Below are 19,394 nucleotides of genomic sequence, written 5' to 3'. Positions count from 1 at the left end.
TCTTTAGTCATGGATTGACCCTTGCAGCCTGCAATGGGGCTTCATTAAGATTGGGAGAACACGTCTGAGCACAGTGAGGAGTAGAGGATGACAGAAGGAGCCAGTGTGAGTTTGAGTTTCATCGTAAGCCATATGTAACCAAAGGATAAGTGTTCCTGCCACTTCTCCAGAAGAGACTCTGTGACTCTGAAGGAACAGCCTTCATCCTTATACCAACCTCTGCTACTCAGCTAGATAGACAGAGTGTCACAAAAGTAAAATAAAAGCCCAAAAGAACACAGAAGTCCACAGAAAACCCATTTTCCCTGGAATAACCCTGTCATTCACAGGTGTGCAAAGACCCCCAGCCCGGTGAAGCTGGAAGATAAACATGCTATGGTTTGAAGCCTTTCCTGTTCGTTATTTCTTAACATACAAATACTGCTAAAACAACACCTTCAGAAGCTCTTTTTTTCTTTTCCAAAATTTAAACAATTCCAAGATCTACTCCTTCTTTCAAAAATACCCCTTAAAGCTGTTCCCTCTCTACCCAAGGCAACTACCCTACTAAAAACGGCTGTCTTTTTTCTGGGTCACAGCGCTCTTGATGGTGTCATTTCTTATCACCCCAGTTCTCTTCCTTCCAGCCCTTCTAAGCCAGCATCCTTTTGTTTTCTTGGGATAAAATTCAACCCTATTAGGCAGAATTTCAGACTCTACCCCCACCCCAGGAAAATTCAGGTCCCCTACCCTCTCTGTGTTTCTTTCTTAAGTGTTTCTATCATTTGGTTCAGATGTCCGACTCCTCCTTGCCCTCTCCACTTCTGACCAGGAATTCCCTCCTCCTACAGGTCTTTGTGCATGTTCCTTCCACTCCTGGACTCAGCTGACCTCTCTCAGATTGCATCTTATAGCAACAGTCAACCATTCTAATTTTCTGACTTATTTATTGTTGATTCCACCAAGGCTGCAAGTCTTCTACTGCCTCTTTCAATGTCTCTATGCCTTTAGCACTTTGTACAGTGCCAGACACCTCGTAGGTCCCTAGGAAGTGACGGATTAGGGACCAGGTGCCCTTTCTTTGGACAAGCTGAGTTTTGTAGGTATTGCCTCCAAGTCTTGAATATCACACATTCACAGCTGTCTGTGGATACTCCTGGGTGCTGGTGGCCACTGCTGGGAATTACGCCCATCCTCCAACACCTAAGAAGCAGGAGTCCTGGAACAAGCTAGGACCCTGATTACCATGCCTCTTTACAGGCTGATCAACTTCCCTTTTGCTCCCTCACATAAAACTCTTGCTAACAGTTTTTCCTGAGCCAAATAATATTCTGGCCATGGCCATGTTATCAAACTGAAACCCAGTCTGCCTGCAGCCTGCCAAGTAGCTTTCATGGGCAGTTTGTATTTAAAGGAGAGGGAAATGTAAATTCATCAGAGTAGCGGACTGTTGCTGTTTGGCAGTGGGTAGAGAGGCTAGACTCGAAGGAGCAGGGTATGGTTTCTCAGCTCAAAGAATGAGGGGGTGTGTGCCAAATGGGCTCTTAACACAATTGACGTTTCTAGTTTGTTCTAAGAATGAATTTCCTCTACCCTCAGACCAAGGGCCTGAGAGCCAACACCAGTGTTCACCTCAGATTCCCTCTTGCTGCCTGTAAACACAGCAGGAACGCAAGGCCCACACTTCTTGAATCCCACAGCTTATATGGAGTAAAGAGTCTTAGCTTTCCAAACAAGTTCCAGATCCTGGCAGAGAAGGGTAGAGGCTCCTCTAGGGGAGAGTCACACACTCCTCCACTGCTACTACTGGCAGAATCTAAAACAATTACACTTCATTGATTCTTCTAGATTCAAATGCTGATGTCACTATCCGCCCCTAAACAAAGGGACAAGTTGCTTAACCCTTCAAGTTTCAGTTTCCCTGTATGTGACCTGTAAAGAAATAACACAGCCTGCCTCTCAGTTTATTGGTGGTAGCAGAGAACAGACTTGGATATACCTGGAGTTGTGCAGAGCACAGGTCTATGCCACAGTAAGTGGTAGTCCAGATGAAGGTACAAACAGACTAATCTGCTTTTATGGTCATGACCGTATAGAGGAGATCTCACATGCTGGATGTGACTTTCTGTAGAGCTTAGAAACAAAGCCAACAGCTGGAAAGACAGCTTTCTGCTGGCCAGCACCCCGACGTCTCAGAAGTGGCGTTTATCCAGTGTGAGGATCCATACAAGCTACATGAAAACCTTGAATGCTACCCAAATCAACCTATAGAATAAACAATCCTCTAGTCCTTCTAGAACTTTCTGTTATGATGAAAATATATCGCATCTGTCCTGTGTCTCCAACCATGTGTCTCTGAAATCTCTGGTTACAGTGTTCAAGTAGTTAAAAATTATACTTGATTTTACATATTTTTTAAAAATATAAAATTCTCATGTCATTAATCTATACAAGTGGGTGGTGGAGGCAGGAAAATTAGAAGTTCAAGGCCAGGTCTGAACTGGGACAAGCTTTGGCCACATGAAATAAGAGATCTTTTCTCAAGCAAATTATTTTACTTACCTATATTTGATATGGTTTTACTGTGCATCCTATACAGGCCTCCCTTGAACTGATAACCCTTTCTCCTTGCCCTCCTCAGTGTTGGGATTTTCTGCCTGATACATCATGTCTAGCTCCATAGTTCATATTGAAATGTAAATAGTCACTCATGCTTCCATATTGTACATTTCAGCTCTGACATTTATAGTGTTCCTGCCCCAGTAAAACCAAGAAGGAAGGTCTAAATAATCATAACTTTGCTTTTTAATGTGAGGATTTTCATGGATGCCAGGTTGGTGTCACAGGCTCTCTTTCATTCTAGTAACATAAAGCAAACCCTCGAAAAAAACTTGTCTTTCCACTTTCCAGATGCAGAACAAAAGGCCTGTGAAGTTTAACCAAGTCTTTGCCTAGAACTCTGAGCTTTTCGGTGGGATTGAGACTATTCAGTCATGTGCGTTCACTGTCTCCAGATATCTCTAGGGTAGGCTGGTGGCAGAGCCTGAGGTATGCTGTCCAGACAGCTGGTGAGAGATGCCAGTCCTCTCTAAATTTAATGAGACACAGAAGGCCCTGGATGTGAAGAGACAACTTAGTCCCAGGACATAGTGACAAGCTCTGTAGGAGCGTTGCAAGTGATTAGAGGCATGGCCAGTCTTTGGAGATGACCAGGTCTATGGTAGACACTTAAAACACAACAGGACAAAAGGCTAACTGTGTTTCATGGGCCAATTGGTACATCTAATAATGGGTTTCCAGAACTCATCAGGAGGAGGTGAATAGTAGAACCAGCAATACTCCCAGTTGCTTACAGGGGAGACAGAGGGTGACTGTACAGTCCTTTCTTCCATGAAAGCGTGAAGCTGGTTCAGCCCATATGGGCTCTGCCATGGATGCTGCATAACCCCATGGGTGCAGACAGAGCAGATATGGCTAGAGTTTTGCTTCAAGGATTACTGTGCATCAAGCACTAGGGCTGCCTTGAGACCATGAGGAAGGAGAGGGAAGCACATGCCGTTAGTGCCTGGCAGATGTTCAGAGACCTTCACTGCAGTCCACTTAACTTACAGATGAGTCCACTGACATCTGGCAAGAAGAGCCATACCAGTTAAAGTCAGAATCAGGTCTTAAACCAAGTAAGTGCACAAGCCAATTTTTTCAACACATCCTCACACCTGGAACTGCTCATCAGCCCTGAATGGTTGCTTCATGTAGATGGATTCACATAAATGCACTGAGCATTTCTGTTCTACTCTGTATATGCAGACATGGAAGGGTTTTTTTTGTTAATTGTTATTTAGTTGGTACATGGTAGATCCACACGTCCATAGCTGATGATCATCCTGTCCTCTCCACCTGGCTGGGCCTAGCTTTGTTGCACTCAGAACTCTCTGTCGTGATGTGGCTTATTTTTTCTGCCCATTTTCTCTCTCCCCCTTGTCTGTATGTCCTCCTTCAACTTTGGAGAAAGCACAAAGGTTCACATTCGAGGGCTGGGACCTGGCATCCTCTGCCACTCTTACTCATTGCCTCCTCATTCTGGCTGCTGCATTGTGGAAAGTTCCCTAGAGACACTGAGTGCAACAGGGAAGTTAGGAACCGTGGCTAATGCATAGCTCTGTACATATGTGTCAGGTCTTAAGAACTTCCATAAATTGACCATTTGGTTGTCATGATGACTCCATCAGGCAGTAGATCCATGCACACTTAGGAGTTGAAGACACTGAGGCACAGGCACACAAAGAGACTCTCCCAGGTCCCAGAGCTGGGATATTCTAGAACTGACATTTGAACCCGTGAAGTTGTAACCATAACTATAGCATCCATCACTTATTTCTTTCCTGGAGCGAACATCAGTTTTCAGATTTGACATGGGATATGGTTTCTCTTCTATTCGGTAGTTAAAATGATTCCTTAGAACATCGAGTATGACAGAGGTTTCAATAATATAGTTAGCTGTAAATACCGTCAACTGTGTGTGGTTTTCTTGGCTAAAGAAATGGGGGGGGGGCCTAAAGAGAGTGTGATATGGCTTCTACATAAGCACAGGGAGGAAGGCAGTTTTGGTAAAGGCTGCACAGTCCTTTGGTGGATCTTTTACTTTAGCAGGTAAAGTCATGTCTTGTGCTGGGACTTGGCTTGTGCATTTGGAATCACACACTCGGTTGGTTTGGTTCCCTGATAACACCCACAGAAGTAGCATTCTCAGGTTTGATACTCAACTACATTGGCTCTTCTGTTCTCAAATTAGTCAGCACAGTTAGCAAGGATATCCTCACTGTCAGATGGTCAGCAAGTGCTGAGAATCCAGAAGTTCCAGAGAGGCTGCCATTCAGAGAGAACAGCACAAAAGTGCCAGGCAAGGCAAGCTGGGGAGGAGGGCAGGGGATGGGCTGGTTTACTTGAGTAGAGTGAAGGGCACACATACAGCAAGAGGTGGGGCTAGAAATGTCTGAGATCCACATGTTTGCCTTGCTTTGAAGGCGAAAGTGTCTTAGCAGGTGGCTGCCATATTTTAAAGGCAGATTTAGCCACAGAAAGTGCCAGATGAACCAACGAGGAGGAGAGAGAGGGGAAATCTTGAGAAAGTAAGACCAGTACCTTATGTTCCCACCTTCCACAGTGAGGCCTCCAGGACTTGAAATTCCTGTAGTACATTCCAGTTAGCTCTAATACACCCTCTGTTGCAAACCTTGCTTCTCAGCCAATTCTGGCCCTTGTAGTGCTGAGGTCTGCATGCCTTGCGAGGCTGGAGGCCAAAAGCATTATAGTCCCAGGCCAAGGATCCAGGAAATTGGGGTCAATTTCCTACTCCCCTGTGGGCCCAGCAGAATCATGGGGCTTAGAGATTGGGGCTCCAAGAGGGGAAGTCCAAGTTCTCTAGACTCCTATGAAGCTGCAGAAGCTTGCCACAAACCTACACCAAGCCTCTTAACGTTTCACCATAACTGCAAGCTCAGATGGGCCATATTCCCTTATGGGTAAGGGGGTTCTCTTGCAATAGTGCCCACCTTCTACTGGCTGGGGAGAGATCTCATGAGAGACCCCACTTTTTTCTCAGTCCTGACTCCAGGCAGATGTTTTTTTTTTTTTTTTTTTTTTAAGACGAGGCAGCTCAGCCCAAATCAGCCCTTCCACATTTTCTCTCACACACTCACTGTTTATGCCCGCATTCATTTGTTTACTCATTTATGCCTTTTATTTTTCTGGCTATTTATTCATTTATTTCCTGTTTACTTAAAAACGTCTTCTCCATATTCATCCCATCTTTCATTAATCAACAAGTCTTGAGTGAACAAAAATAACTGCAGAGAGTAAAGGGATAGACTGAGTGGTCTGCATTAATAAAAGGCACTCAGGATGCAGGGATGAGTCGGGGGCATATTTGGTTTCTTGCAGAGCCTCTTGCATCCTTGGGGGGATGATAGTTATCCACCTATCTCCCATAGTCAGAGCTGGCATCAAAGACCCACACCTCCTGCGTTCTGCTCTCCGTTACTCCCCCCTCAGGCCACAGAACAGAGCCACACCTGCCTTGGCCATGCTCACTGCCCTGGCTTGCATCTGCACATGAACTTCTCTCTTCTGGGAATGAACTTCCCTCCCCTTTCTGCCTTCTCTGAGCCCCATCCATTCTCTGAGCCCCATCCATCCTCTGGTCTGATACAGTCTTGGATGCTTGGATGTTGAGTGGGGCTTAGAGAAAGGCCTATATTTTCACACTGTGCTCTCCTACTTGCTTACAGAAGGCTAAGGAAGAACCCCTTTCTTAGGGTAAAGAACTCAGAATAGCGATACATATGACCCCCTCTGGACCTGTGGGGGCCATCATCGCTGGAACTTCCTTGGACAAGAAAACTTCTCACCCAGTCTGCTTTCTCATTGTCTACAAAGAAAGGAAATGTGGCTCATTAGTAGCTTCCTTTTTATGACCCCACCCCCACCACTACATCTTACTGTCTGTATTAGTAGATTAGCTGATGGGTTCCCAACTTCTTAATAGAAACAACAATAGTCATAAAACAATTCTCAGTCATAATTATTCCAATTGGAATTTCCCAACAACCATAACCTAAGAATTAGGAGACCTGAGAGTTAGACAGTCTGGGAAGACCAGAGGAAGTGTCTCAATCTGAAACTACCAGCAACACCCATTTCAAGATGCCTGAGATTCAGCTATTGGTAACAAGCTACTTTGGAACACTTTTTAAAGGGAAATGACAAATCGTTTCATCTTTCCTTCTCAGAGGCATGTCCTTTGAGCAGCTGGAGTCGGTCACATCCTAAGTATGTTTCTCTGGTGTTCAGGGCCGTGGGAGCAACATCATTCACTGCCGCAAAGACGGCACCTGGAGTGGCTCCTTCCATGTCTGCAGAGAGATGCAAGGCCAGTGCTTGGCCCCAAACCAGCTCAACAGTAACCTCAAATTGCAGTGTCCTGATGGCTATGCCATAGGTAAGTTGTCTGTGCTGGGGAAGCAGTGACACGTGTGTCCATCCTGCTGTGTGTCTGAGTTTATATCCGTAGAAAACCTGTCTCTGTGAGGGAGACAAGGAAGAACGAAGGATGCTCTGTCCTCCCACCAGGGAACTCAAGAATAAGGATCCAGATTGTCCTATATGGTAACACCATATGGTGACAGGATGTGCACTGGTGTAGTAAAGAAAGGCTTGCAGTTACCAAGGAGAACACAGAAGTGGCCAGGGGAAGGGATGCGTCCTCACAGATTTGCTAGACCTTGTCAGGTAGTCTAGAAAGAAGAAACTGAAACCAAGTGATCAATGAGCAGGAAGTATGACTCCATATACAATGCACAGTGGTGTTTTCATTATAAATTTTAAAAGTGTACCATATGCAGCACCCAAGAGCACCTAATACTGGTCAAACTCTGGTCCCCAAAAGGGCATCAGTAATGATCCTCTTAACACACATTAGCAGATGAGAGAATAAAACCTCAAATAGTGGAATTCACCCTAAGTCCTGAAGTTTGACCGATTTGTAAACCACGTCTCTCTCCTCAGTATCCTGGTTGCCTCTGGAGGATAAATGGCATTTTCAATGTGTGTGTGTGTGTGTGTGTGTTCAGCCAGCTTGTTAATGTTGTTAATACTTACAGTGAATAATGGCCTGGGGTTTGCTTAGTAGAACCCAGGCTCTGGGACACACTCATTTGTTATCAGGTGCACTGCTGCCTCTGGGGAAACTCGGAACACATAGAACCTGACCTAATATAAGGGCAATGATGCTGACCTCTTGAGATGATTCCCTAATTGACTGCACTGAACCCTCCAGGGAACTGAACGTCCTTCCTCAGGGCCAGTGTGATTTATGGGAGGATTGCCAGGGCTGTCTAGCACAGAAGGTCGGGTAAGCATGTCGGCAGCAAGTCCTCTCCTAGGCTAGGCGTGCTGAGTCTTATCACTGCACATCCAGAAGCAAGGCCTATGGCTGACAGAGAAGGAGCCTAGGGGATATCCACTTCTTTTTGAACACAAAAATACAGGAAAACAGATAGTGGAATTTGTCGTCATCTGAACTTAGAGCCAGCAGCAGCACGTTGTTTATGGTGCTAGCTCCTGACAATGTCAAAAGATGGTGAGGCACATGGTCACTGTCCTCTGATCAAGATCTTAGAGAACTACTGAAGGACCCTGACCAGGAAAATTACGGAGAAATTAAGGGCTTTCTGGGGACTATTATATAATCATTCTAGACAGTTGGGGTGAGTGTCTCCACGGTTTGCAATGCTGGCTGCTGTATCACAAAGCCAAGCCTTCCTCTTCTCCATTATTTCTGATGGCTGAGCTTGTCTCAGCACACCTCTGCCTGAGAAGAGTTTATAGACAGAGGAAAGGGTGTATGGTGGCAATAGTTATTCACCTGGTGGGAGATTTCATACAGCCTGAAAGTGAGAACCTCTGCATTTTAAGCTTAGAAACATGGCCTCTGTGTCTCTTGACTCCCCAGCCTATGAAATGCATGTGATAACACCCATATTGCTATGGTGATGGATTCTCAGGAAATTAGAATGGCATAAGGAAGTCACCTGGCAAGAACAAGAACATCTGTCCTTCTGGACTCAGTGCGCCTAGGTTATGGTGAAACTATTCTGAGCACGACTTTAAATGTGCAGCCCCAGTTGCCCCTGGCTTAATTCGTGCATCTTTTAGACTAAGGATTATACAATATGGTAACTAGAGGGGTGCGTGCGCGCGTGCGCGCGCGCGTGCGTGCGTGCGTGTGTGTGCGTGTGTGTGTGTGTGTGTGTGTATACATGGATGTATCTCGAAATGCATGTTTAGAACAGCTAATTGGAAAGGATTCTTTTTTTTTTTCTTTTTATGGTTTTTCGAGACAGGGTTTCTCTGCAGCTTTTTTTAGAGCCTGTCCTGGAACTAGCTCTTGTAGACCAGGCTGGCCTCGAACTCACAGAGATCCGCCTGCCTCTGCCTCCCGAGTGCTGGGATTAAAGACGTGCGCCACCACCGCCCGGCTGGAAAGGATTCTTACTGGAAAAATTTGGCTCACTCTTTTCACATGGAGTGGTATTCAAAATTTGAACACCATGGCAGAAGAATGACCTCTTTGGACCTGGTCAAATTCTAACTGGCTGGAGTCATGGGGACATACCATGAAACAGGCTTAATTTTCAGGAGACCTCAGAGTGTGTGGGGGTAAAGCAGAGACAGATGGGGGCAAATTATAGCCAGCTCACTCATCCCTAGCCAGAAAGTCTTTAGAAGCCTCCACACTAAGGCCTACTGTGGCAGTAAATGGCCTTACTGGCCATCCTCTCTTCATCGACTTCTGCCTTGATTCCCTCATTCTCTGTCACCTGTCTGGCTCATCCCTTACACACTCACTCATCCACTCTGCCTCATTTCCTCCGTCATACCTATTCCCCACCATGTCTGTGTCACCCCTTCACCCATCATTTTCCCCGTGTGTTCACTCAATCTTCTCCTTGCTAGTTGATGCAATCATCTCTTCAGGGTATCTTTCACTCAGTTCACACAACTTATTTCTTGATTGCCTACAGTCTGCTATGTAAAGTTACAGGCTCCAGACATAGATAGAAGGGCGAACAAGGCCAAACATGGCCCTACAGAGTGACAACCTGAGAAGGAAGAAAGCCACTGATAACGCAATCACTAGGCAAATGGTAGGTGGTAAGAGGATGAATACCACTTAGAGCCTGGGAATGGCTTGATCGTCCTTGAGCAAGTGGCACTCATGCTAAGTTCTGGGCATCCTTAGTGGCTTGCTAGTAGAAGGAAAGTGGAAAAATGCAGAGTGGACAGGGCTAAACATTCATCAGGAGAAGCATGGGGTATAAGACCATGCAGCAGCATCCTTCAGTTCTCAGTAAGCCAGATTCACAGAACGTTCTCAGTGCCGCATGCTGGGTTCTGCTCAGAGATGAGCCAACAGTGGTGTATCTTTCCTAGGGTACCACTAACACAGAAGGGAGCAACACTGGGGTGAGATCACCAGGGTGCAGCAGTGTTACTCAATGCAGTAGGCATTCGTAAAGAGTGTGCTTTACCAGAAGTGAAGGTAGACAGCATGGGGCGTTTGAGCTGGTTCTTGACAAGCTGATAGGATTTAGATAGAAAGAAAATTTGGGACAATTCAGGGAGGTAGGGAAGATAGTATTAAGTACAGCTCAGTTCTATTGAGCCAAGCAATGCATCAAGGTGTTAGGTGGTAAAGAGATTGACAGTGTGGTTGGAGGAGGTATTGAATGTTGGAAAAATGGAGTTTCAAAAAGCAGTCTCTGCCCTGGGTATGTTGGCCATTGGTGTTTGGAAATATGGCTTAGTCACTAGTTTACCTTGTGCTTCCTCTCAGGGTCAGAGTGTGCCACCTCGTGCCTGGATCACAACAGCGAGTCCATCATCCTACCAGTGAATGTGACGGTGCGTGACATTCCCCACTGGATGAACCCCCCACGAGTAGAGGTGAGTGACTAGGGCCACCTGCTTGTGGCTAGGGAAAAAGGAAACGCCATTGCTGAGCTCTGTGGCTTGGCTCCACTCAAGTTCATCCTCTGTGGATCGGATCTCATTCAATCACATCTATTTTATGGGGGACTTTTTCACAACAGTTTTTCGCTCTATAATTTTTTAGTACACCTCATCAGCTTCTTTCCTAAAAACCTTGTATTTTTCCTCAACAAGTGCCTAAAATATTTGTGGGGAAAATGAGGCCAGCACACATAGGTTGAGGGCACAGAGCTGGGTCCCAGCCTAGTGTCTAGTGTCTGCCTGTGTAGCCCATACTCCGTAGAACAGGGCTCTTTTTCATCTCTAGCACCTTCCTTGTAATTGTACTGTATGCTGCCTCAATCTCTTCCATCTTTCTCCATGCGTTATTTATTCAGTAGAACACAATGAAAATGGGATATTCAGGAGAGTGAACTAGTGCTGTCTGATGCTTATGGAGTGCACACAGTATTCAGGCACTTGGAGCTCTGCATACAGCATGACTTGAACCTTAGCCCATAGTCTGTACTCATGGATACTGCTATCTCAGGGGTCCCAGAGAGATCAGACCTGATGCTCCTCTAAGCTTCCTATGGTATTGGGAGGGGGTGTCTGGCTTGTGGCCAGATGATGGTAGATGTCCATGTGTGGTATCACTACCAAGTTGACCTTGAGGATAGCCATTGGTTTTTCATGTGACCTGACCAGTTGAGGGCTGCAAAGATTACTTGGGACCCCACTCTCATATTCCAAGAGAGTACAGTTTTGAGGTTTCCATGGGTCCATTTGAGCACTGACTCTTCTTGAAGAAGCAAATGGGGAAACAGGAGCAGAGGGTGGGCAGGGAAGTCTCAGCTGTATCTCTAGCCAGTAGCCTTGCTGCTGGGATTCTGGGAGCCGCTGTCTGTCTGCCTCCTGCAGATGGAGATCCAGATAGCTTGGTAGAACCTGATACAAGGTGTCCTGTTTCTTAAATGAGCTGAGGGGATAGTTTCTTCAAGGGCTTACTCAGCACTCTAGGCTTGGGGACTTGCCCCGGCCCCTCAGGTGCCTAGTGCCAGTGTCCACCTTCCCTCCTTCCCCTGCCTCTATCTCTGCTCCTCCCTTCCCTGCCTTTACTTTTGTCTTAATCCTGTTTCTGCTTTTAAACACTGTTTCTATTTCTTTAGCCATCTCTTTCATCAGGTTCGGCCTCTCCTCTTACACTTGCCTCACCCCAGTCTCTCTCTCTCTCTCTCCCTCTCTCTCTCTCTCTCTCTCTCTCTCATATATATATATATATATATATATATATGAATATATATATATATATATATATATATATATATATATATATATATATATATATATAAATGTTTGCTCATTCTCTAACCTCAGGTTGCTCCTCTGCTATATTACCCATTCTTAGCCAAATCAATAAAGGGATTCTCTCTAACGTCTCAGTGTTCATGACTTAACGGAACACACGCAACATTAGCCGTAGAGCCTGTTTGCTGTTTGCATGTAAGACTCCCCAGTCAGTTGGAGGCCACTCAGCCTAAACCACTGAGTCTGGGCTAGAGAAACGGAGGACTGTAGTCTGAGAAACAGATCAAAGTCACATAGCAAGGCAGGACTTCAGATTGGTAGCATCTCTCACCTCTTCCCCACCCCACTACCTCCCACATGCTCCCTTTTAACAGAGGAGCATCACCCCATACTAGAGACTTCCCTGCCATGTTAGTACCAAAGGTCTTCTTGGCTTGGCTCAGCTCTTATATTTTCCTCTCTGAAATCTTGGCACTAAAGGGTTTAGGTGAGTTGCAATTCATAGTGAAGTAAATCCAGGGATTTGGAAGCTCAGTAACTGCCCCTCCTTGAGTTGCCCACCAGCTTGCCGGTCACAGTCTCCACCCTCTCCCCTGGCTTGCCTGCTTTTATTGATGCTGAACTACCAAGAGAACCGTAACGAGTTTCAGACATCCATCAGTCTCTAGAGGCTTCATTATACATGAAGAAAAAAAATGCAAGGAAAGGGAGGGGGCGAAGGGCATAGATTGATGACTTTCAGGAATAAGGCAGCAAAGCTGGCCTCTGCTGCTCCTTGCCCCTGAGCAGTGAAAGTTTCAGAAAGAAGACTGGCGCAGGCCCAGGCTTCTTTTCAGGCCCAGGGAGGCTTTGGGTGGCTTTTCTAAGAAATGACTCCATTCCCCAAAGTGAGGATGATGGTGAGGAATGTCGCTCTGCTCCCACTTAGCCACCTTTGCTTTAGGGCAAGAGTATGACAGACCAACATTTAATGCATACCTGCTGTATCCCCATGTATACATTCCCATACACTACTGCCTTATACCCACTTAAAGCCTCCCACCCCACTCGTGCATATGCATCCCTATGAAGTATATGGATTTAGACTTCTATTGTTTCAGGGGAGAAAATGAAATCTCAGAGAAGGCCCTCACCCGATTTATTTAACCACCTCTGCAGCCCCTACGGAATATAGAATAACAACAAAGGCAAGGAGTTTATTGATTTCTTGCAAGGGATGTGCTAGCAAACCCTTAATAAGAAGGTTTATAGGCATGTGTACACACATGCACACAGAGACAAATGGGACCAATATCTCCGGTGTAAACTCTCCTTTATAGAATATCAAGGTTTCTCAGTGCCCATCCCTGACTACCAAGTTGGAAAGACACAAGTACTTGTGACCCTCTGCATCTCTTGCAGCCCTTGTGCAATAGTAAACAGTAAATAGTCCCTTAAGTTTACTTCAGTTAGGCATCTTGTCACAGACAGGAGAAAAATAACTAATAAAACTTGGTAATTTACCCTTCTGTTTCATGTTCTGGGACAAATGTTATTGTTTTTCTAGGCTACAATTTTCCTATTATTGAAATGAGATCTAGGCACTGGTCATGTGCTCAAAGTTCAAAAGCACATAGAACCAGGCAGGTGGGATGGATGGGGGTGCTAGGTGAATGTATTGTTCTGTATGTTATTTTACACACAGAAGCATATTAATTTTGAAATAGGGACTGTTTATTAGACAGTGCAGAAACTCAAAAGACTGCAAAAATGCAACAGATACTCATGCATCTGCCCAACATAGAGGAAAACCTAGTGCGGTGAAAGTACCTTCGTCTTTCTTGATGTGAAATCAGATGCTTCTATCAAGCACAAGGCTTGTTAAGTTCATGAAACCACTACTATATCAAAATGTGAAACTTTTCAGATAGCCATGAGACCATCCGTTCCCCTGGCAAAGTAATGTCTCTATCACCAAGACAACCAGCATTTAGGTATCAGTATTCATTAGTGGTACTTATCTTTAAACTTATTTGGAATCATAGTCTTATGAGTTCCATTCATGAGCATATTTTACTTTCTATGAAGAATAGGACTATGGTTTTCTTCTTTTAGGGCTCTTTTCCTTTTTCAATAACCCTTGTCACAAATACCATAGACTCTTCAGAGACAGAAGTCTGGCAGACTCTTCCTCTAATTGAAAGAGTGAGGTGATTCACACTCAATGATAGATGGAAATGCCTCTAGCTTGGTATTGGATTTGCTGTAAGAAATGCTAGTAATTACAGGAAGTATGAAAAACATAATTGTCATCATAAAAATTTGTATGATGTATATGTGTGGCATGTGTCAACATGTGTTTGTGAAAGTCAGAAAACAATGTTGTGAACTCTGTTCTCTCCGTCCACCTTAATACAGGCTTTGAAGATAGAACTCGGTTGTCAGTTTCTTAGAGCAAGCACATTACCCAGTAATCATCCGACTAGCCTCCTACCATGCCCCACTGACATTGTTTTTTATTTTTAAAAACTTTTTTCAGATTGGGGTTGGTTCTAGCCAAACACAGCAATGTGGAAATATGGTATCATGTGGCCACATTTGTGTGTGTGTGTGTGTGTAATAAATCTGGAGTTTTGTTCATGTTGAAATATTCCCCCTCTTTACTTTGAATATTGGCAACTAATTGCTACTTTCTAAAGTACTAGTATGCCAACACAAGCATTTCTGTGGCTTGTACAGCCATAAGCTGCTGGCCTACAATGTTTTATCTAGAATTAAGGGAGATTCTTCCCCATCCCATCTTGACAAGGGTCTCCAGTGTACACCACCCCTTGCTAGACCTCCCAGGAATGTCATACAATCAAAGATGTATCTCCTGTCCTCACAAGTATCTAATCACTCCAGGTGACTGAGCCTTTGGCCTTTACAATTACTTTCGGAAAAGGAATGGAGAGAAGAAAGAGAGGAATAGAAAAAAGAAAAGGAAGGAAACTAAGGAAAGAAAAATTACCATTTATGGACTAAGTATAATATTATGTAGTTTGTTATTGTACTATCATCTACATCATTTGTCTCCATTATACCCCAGTAAGATAAATGTTGTCATCATCTTACAGACTGAGTTTATAGTTAAAAACATTGCCATTGCCCAACTTATGTAAGCAATGTGGTTGGATTAGCTACAGTAGTTCCATTCTGCAGCACATGCAAGGTGCACATCTGAAAATAAAACTATGTAATACATGCAGACAAAGGAATTTATTTCCTCTAAGAATGAAAGAAGCATGGTGGGAAACCCTGCCTGGGTCTTAAAGTCAGAGGTGATTAGTAAGTTTAGCCTACCTGATACAAAGATGAAAATACTAAGATCCCTGAATGGGAAGCCATATAAGGAGAAATGCATCCACCATCTCTTGACTTCCCATTCACTCATTGCCTCATTAACATATCCATTCATAAGACTGATGGTTTATTCCTTCAGACATTTAATACGTGTCAGTCTTGTGTTTCCAACTGCATGTATTCTTTAAACTTTAGGGATACAGATGAAGGCACAGTGACTGATAACAGAAGATGTAAACAATAGCACTAGTTGATAAGATTCACTCCTGGAAGGTCCTGCAAATCAAGGAAACAGGAGAAGTTGTCTGAGAAGGAATCCAGGAGAAAGATCTTAGCCCTGAGATGAGGAAGACCTTGTAAGGGTCTTTCACACATGTCCTTGGTTCTGCTTTTTTTGTTGTCTTTGGTTTCTGGCCTTTATCTTTAGAACACTCTGTTCCTTCTACATTTGCCTCACAGCCTTTCCACCTTTCCAAACCTTGGATCTTCTCCTCAGTCAAAAGAGGAAGATACTTTATTGACATAATTTTAGGGGTTATGAAACTTTGAAGAGTATAGAGTTTGAAGTCTAGCCCTTGGTATAAGACAGAAGTAGGTTTACTTGTTGATGAAAACTGCATATGTATGTGATTTGAACAATTTAATTTCAAATTGTCTCAGCTTCCAGAGTCAAAATAATAGTTTTCTCAGATTTGTGATATATCGGTGAGATATTGTGGGTGCAGTGCTTGGAGTGTTTTCACTTAGGAGAGGGTTTTGTTCTGAGGACAAGGCTGATGGTGATGGTGGTGAATGAGTTCTTAGTGACTCCACTAATCTTTTCATGGTGATTATGATGGTGGTGGTGGTAGTGATGCTGTAAGGGTGAATATTGATTGCTAGGGATGATGGATAGATATATTATTCAGTTTTTGTTACTGTGAAAAACTTATAGGGGGAAATATTTACTTTTGCTTATAGATTTGAAGGCTTCGGTCCATGGAAACTTGACTAACTTGACTAAAGACCTTCTGAACCCTCTGTGTTATAGTATATTATATATGTATATATAAATACTGTATTATATACATCATGCTATAGTATATATATATACTATAATACACACACACACACATACATACCATGATGAGGATATCTGATGTCTCAAAACTTTGTTCCTGATCACACAGTGGGCAGAGTGAAATGAAGGAGGATGCAAGGGCAAAAGAAAGACCCTCTGAGGTCATGCCCTAGCCTCTGCTTCCTCAAATCAAGACTTGTCTCCAAAGTTTTTACTACTTCCCAATAGTCCAGTAAATAATTAACTTACTAATGAATAGTTCATTGATATGTCAGATAATTCATGAATCAATCCTGTTTTAAAACCACATAAGCTGCTTAGCAGGAATTAAACCTAAAAGCTTTTGTTGGTTGCACTTCTGGTCCTGTTGATTTGTGATGAAGTCAATTTCATTCTTGAAGAAAATAAAGTTCAATCTTTTCCCATCCCAAAGCAGAAAATGAAAGCCCTCTTATAAGACCTGATATGAAAGACTCTAGTTGGGTCGGGTGTCTCACTGACGTTGAGAAGAACAAGGCTGGCATTTGAGGGCCCTCGCAGGTTCTCCCCATTCATGGTGCACGCAGCTTGACCTCTGCTCGCACTCTCTCTGCCAGTCTCCATTCTTGGTCTCACTGGCACACAGAGCGGCTCTGTGGCAAACAGGTGGATGTGCAGCCTTGAGTAGCAGTGGAAAGTCCAAAAGCTTGGAAAGATAAATACGTTCATGCAGATAGCACAAAAGTTCTTTTTCTGAGCACACATCAGATAAACCCCAGTGGACAGAACCTTGTACAGTCACACCAACACACTCTTATAGGAGGACTAAATTAGCTCTCAAATAAGCCAGGGCAGCACAGGTACTAAATGCCTGGTGGATTTCCTTGGTGTTTTCTTCTTCTTCAACCTTTAATAAATACTCTCCAATATCCCTGGGTTTGGGATGTCAACAAACTTTTGGCTTCAGAGAGGACTGTCGTGTAAACTTCCTCAGAGAAGGGAAGCATGTTGACTTATCCACTTTGGCCCCATGATTGGGAAGCAGTGGAGAGCACTGATATCCATTCCAATGCTCTCCTTTAGATGGACTCCCTGCTTGCCTCTGATGCAGACAGAGGCACCAGAGACCTGGAACCACTCTCCGGAAGTTAATGCTTTGTCCTAGAACCCATTCTTAGTATTTGTTTATCTTAATCTGTCATTATAGCGAGCCTGGGATTTTTTAAGGACCCATTTCATATATGTAGTACCCCACTTCATAGCAAAACTTTATAAGCAGTGCAAGTTAAGATAGCAGCATACATGTTCTACTTCAAATTCCATGCTTGCCCTGGTGCTGCAGGAGGAACACCAAAACTCAGAAAGTTGAGGCAGGAGTACCTTGAATTTAAGTCAGCCTGGGCTATATGATAAGACTCTTTCTTAGAAAAGAGGGTGGGTGTGGCAAAATCCTATGACTTCACTAATCAATAGAGACATGGGGCTATAGCTCAGTCTATGCTATATTAATTATTATCACCAATATCACTAATTATTAATGTTAATATTTTTTATTAATTAACATTATCATTAATCTCACTAATATTCTTCATACACTCAAGAGGTAAGGAAGGCATGTGAAGAAAATATTGTTCATTGAATAAAATGATCCATTTGAAATGGATCCTTTCCTTTATTAAAAAATCTACTTGTTGAATATTCTATGAGTTCCAGGCATGGTCTCAGGCAAGGAGATCCAACCCATGAAGCTGAAACACGGCAGAAGGAGAAGAAAGTCACCCTTCTTAGTCTTAGGCTGGGGTCATGTGATTTTTTTCTGTCAGAAGCTTGCCAAGAAACTAATTACACTTTGGCTCCTGAAGAAGTCTGCCCTCAGGGAGAGGATAGGATGGTCACATGCATTTCCCACTCTCTGGCCCATGTGACTGTTTGTTTCTTAATTAAATTAATCAACTGGCACTCAGCCAGCAGAGCAATCCCTACCCATACATATATTTCCAGACCTCCACGACTGGCCCCTGACATAGCTACCTCTTGCTGCATACCCAAGCATATGCTATTTCACTTTCCTAAAGAAAAAATTTGTAATTCAGGATGAAGAGAAAGGTCTCTATGGGAAGTCTAAAAGGAATCTTTAGGAGTTTGATGATTATTCTATTTGACAAACCATGTCACCTTCTTGGTTTTGTCTATCTTTCATTGTTTATCAATGTTAAGACATATTGTCACCTTGGATTTTATGTAATAAGTTAACTTTAATCCATTTTGGAGCAATTGGTTTTCAAATCCTGGTTTGCTCACTTAACAGCTATGGAGCTTAGGGAGTTTATACTACGATGACCCAAGATGAATGCCTACCACACAGCATGCTAGCAATAAATAAACACAGCAATACATGAAGAATGCACTCAATATATCTTTGCTGTTATTATCATCATTGTAACTATTAGTACTAAAAGAGTATACTGTGTGTGTGTGTATGTGTGTGCGCGTGTGTATGTGTGTTCTGCTGACATGGGTATGAGAAGTACTGTTAGTACTAGAAGAGTACACTGTGTGTGTGTGTGTGTGTGTGTGTTCCACTGAGGTGGTTATGAGAAGAACTGTGAAAGAAGGGAGATGTTTAGAGCACCCATGAAGAGTATTTCAGTAACGAAGAGCCAATTCTCTAGACAACAAGAGTGTACAGCATCAGGGAGTTGTCAGCAGGCTCGTGCGACATTGGCAGAACATGACGGCAAGAAGGCCTTTTCTTTCCTAAAGCTCCCTCCGTTCCAGAGGCTAGCCCATTCCTTCAGCAGCCCCACTGCTCTCAGACTGGAGTGTGCATCAGCAGTGGAGACACTTGCTCTTCAGAGGCAGAGGCACAGTCTCTGTCTTCAGAGACTCTGATTTAATAAATGCAGACAGGGCTGAGGAGTCTTCCCTCAGTGGACTTCTACAGCCATCTGATTTTAAGTGATACTCCACTTGGACTTGCAGAAGGAGCTTCTACTGGGCGAAACTTTATTCCATACGTTTCTCACATCTTTCTACTCTCTATAGCTACAAAAAAGGTTTTTCTGCTCTTGCTTTCTTCTCCATAATTCTGCTTGTCTTCAGCCATTATTCCTGCCAGGGAAATAAAGAACCATAACACATACAATGATCACAAATATTGTTTTAATCTTCAGGCCCCTGTTATTGCAAATTCCTGGGCAACATCTTCAGGTAAATACCA

The 19,394-nt window shown here is 43.7% G+C and overlaps 1 protein-coding gene across 1 annotated transcript in view; it reads left to right on the top strand.

Moving 5' to 3' along the window:
- The window catches only part of Pappa (pappalysin 1), a 231,629-nt gene that overhangs the window by 196,860 nt on the left and 15,375 nt on the right, over positions 1-19,394 (top strand). Inside the window, exons 18-19 of the mRNA XM_038334912.1 lie at positions 6,829-6,976; positions 10,373-10,482. Of these exons, the coding sequence (XP_038190840.1) occupies positions 6,829-6,976; positions 10,373-10,482 (258 nt within the window). The remainder of the gene's footprint in view (positions 1-6,828; positions 6,977-10,372; positions 10,483-19,394) is intronic.

The sequence above is a fragment of the Arvicola amphibius genome, chromosome 6, assembly GCF_903992535.2.
Source record: "Arvicola amphibius chromosome 6, mArvAmp1.2, whole genome shotgun sequence".
Taxonomy (NCBI): Eukaryota; Metazoa; Chordata; class Mammalia; order Rodentia; family Cricetidae; genus Arvicola; species Arvicola amphibius.
Note: the sequence above shows the minus strand (reverse complement) of the source record. Positions and strands in the feature narration are given on the sequence as shown.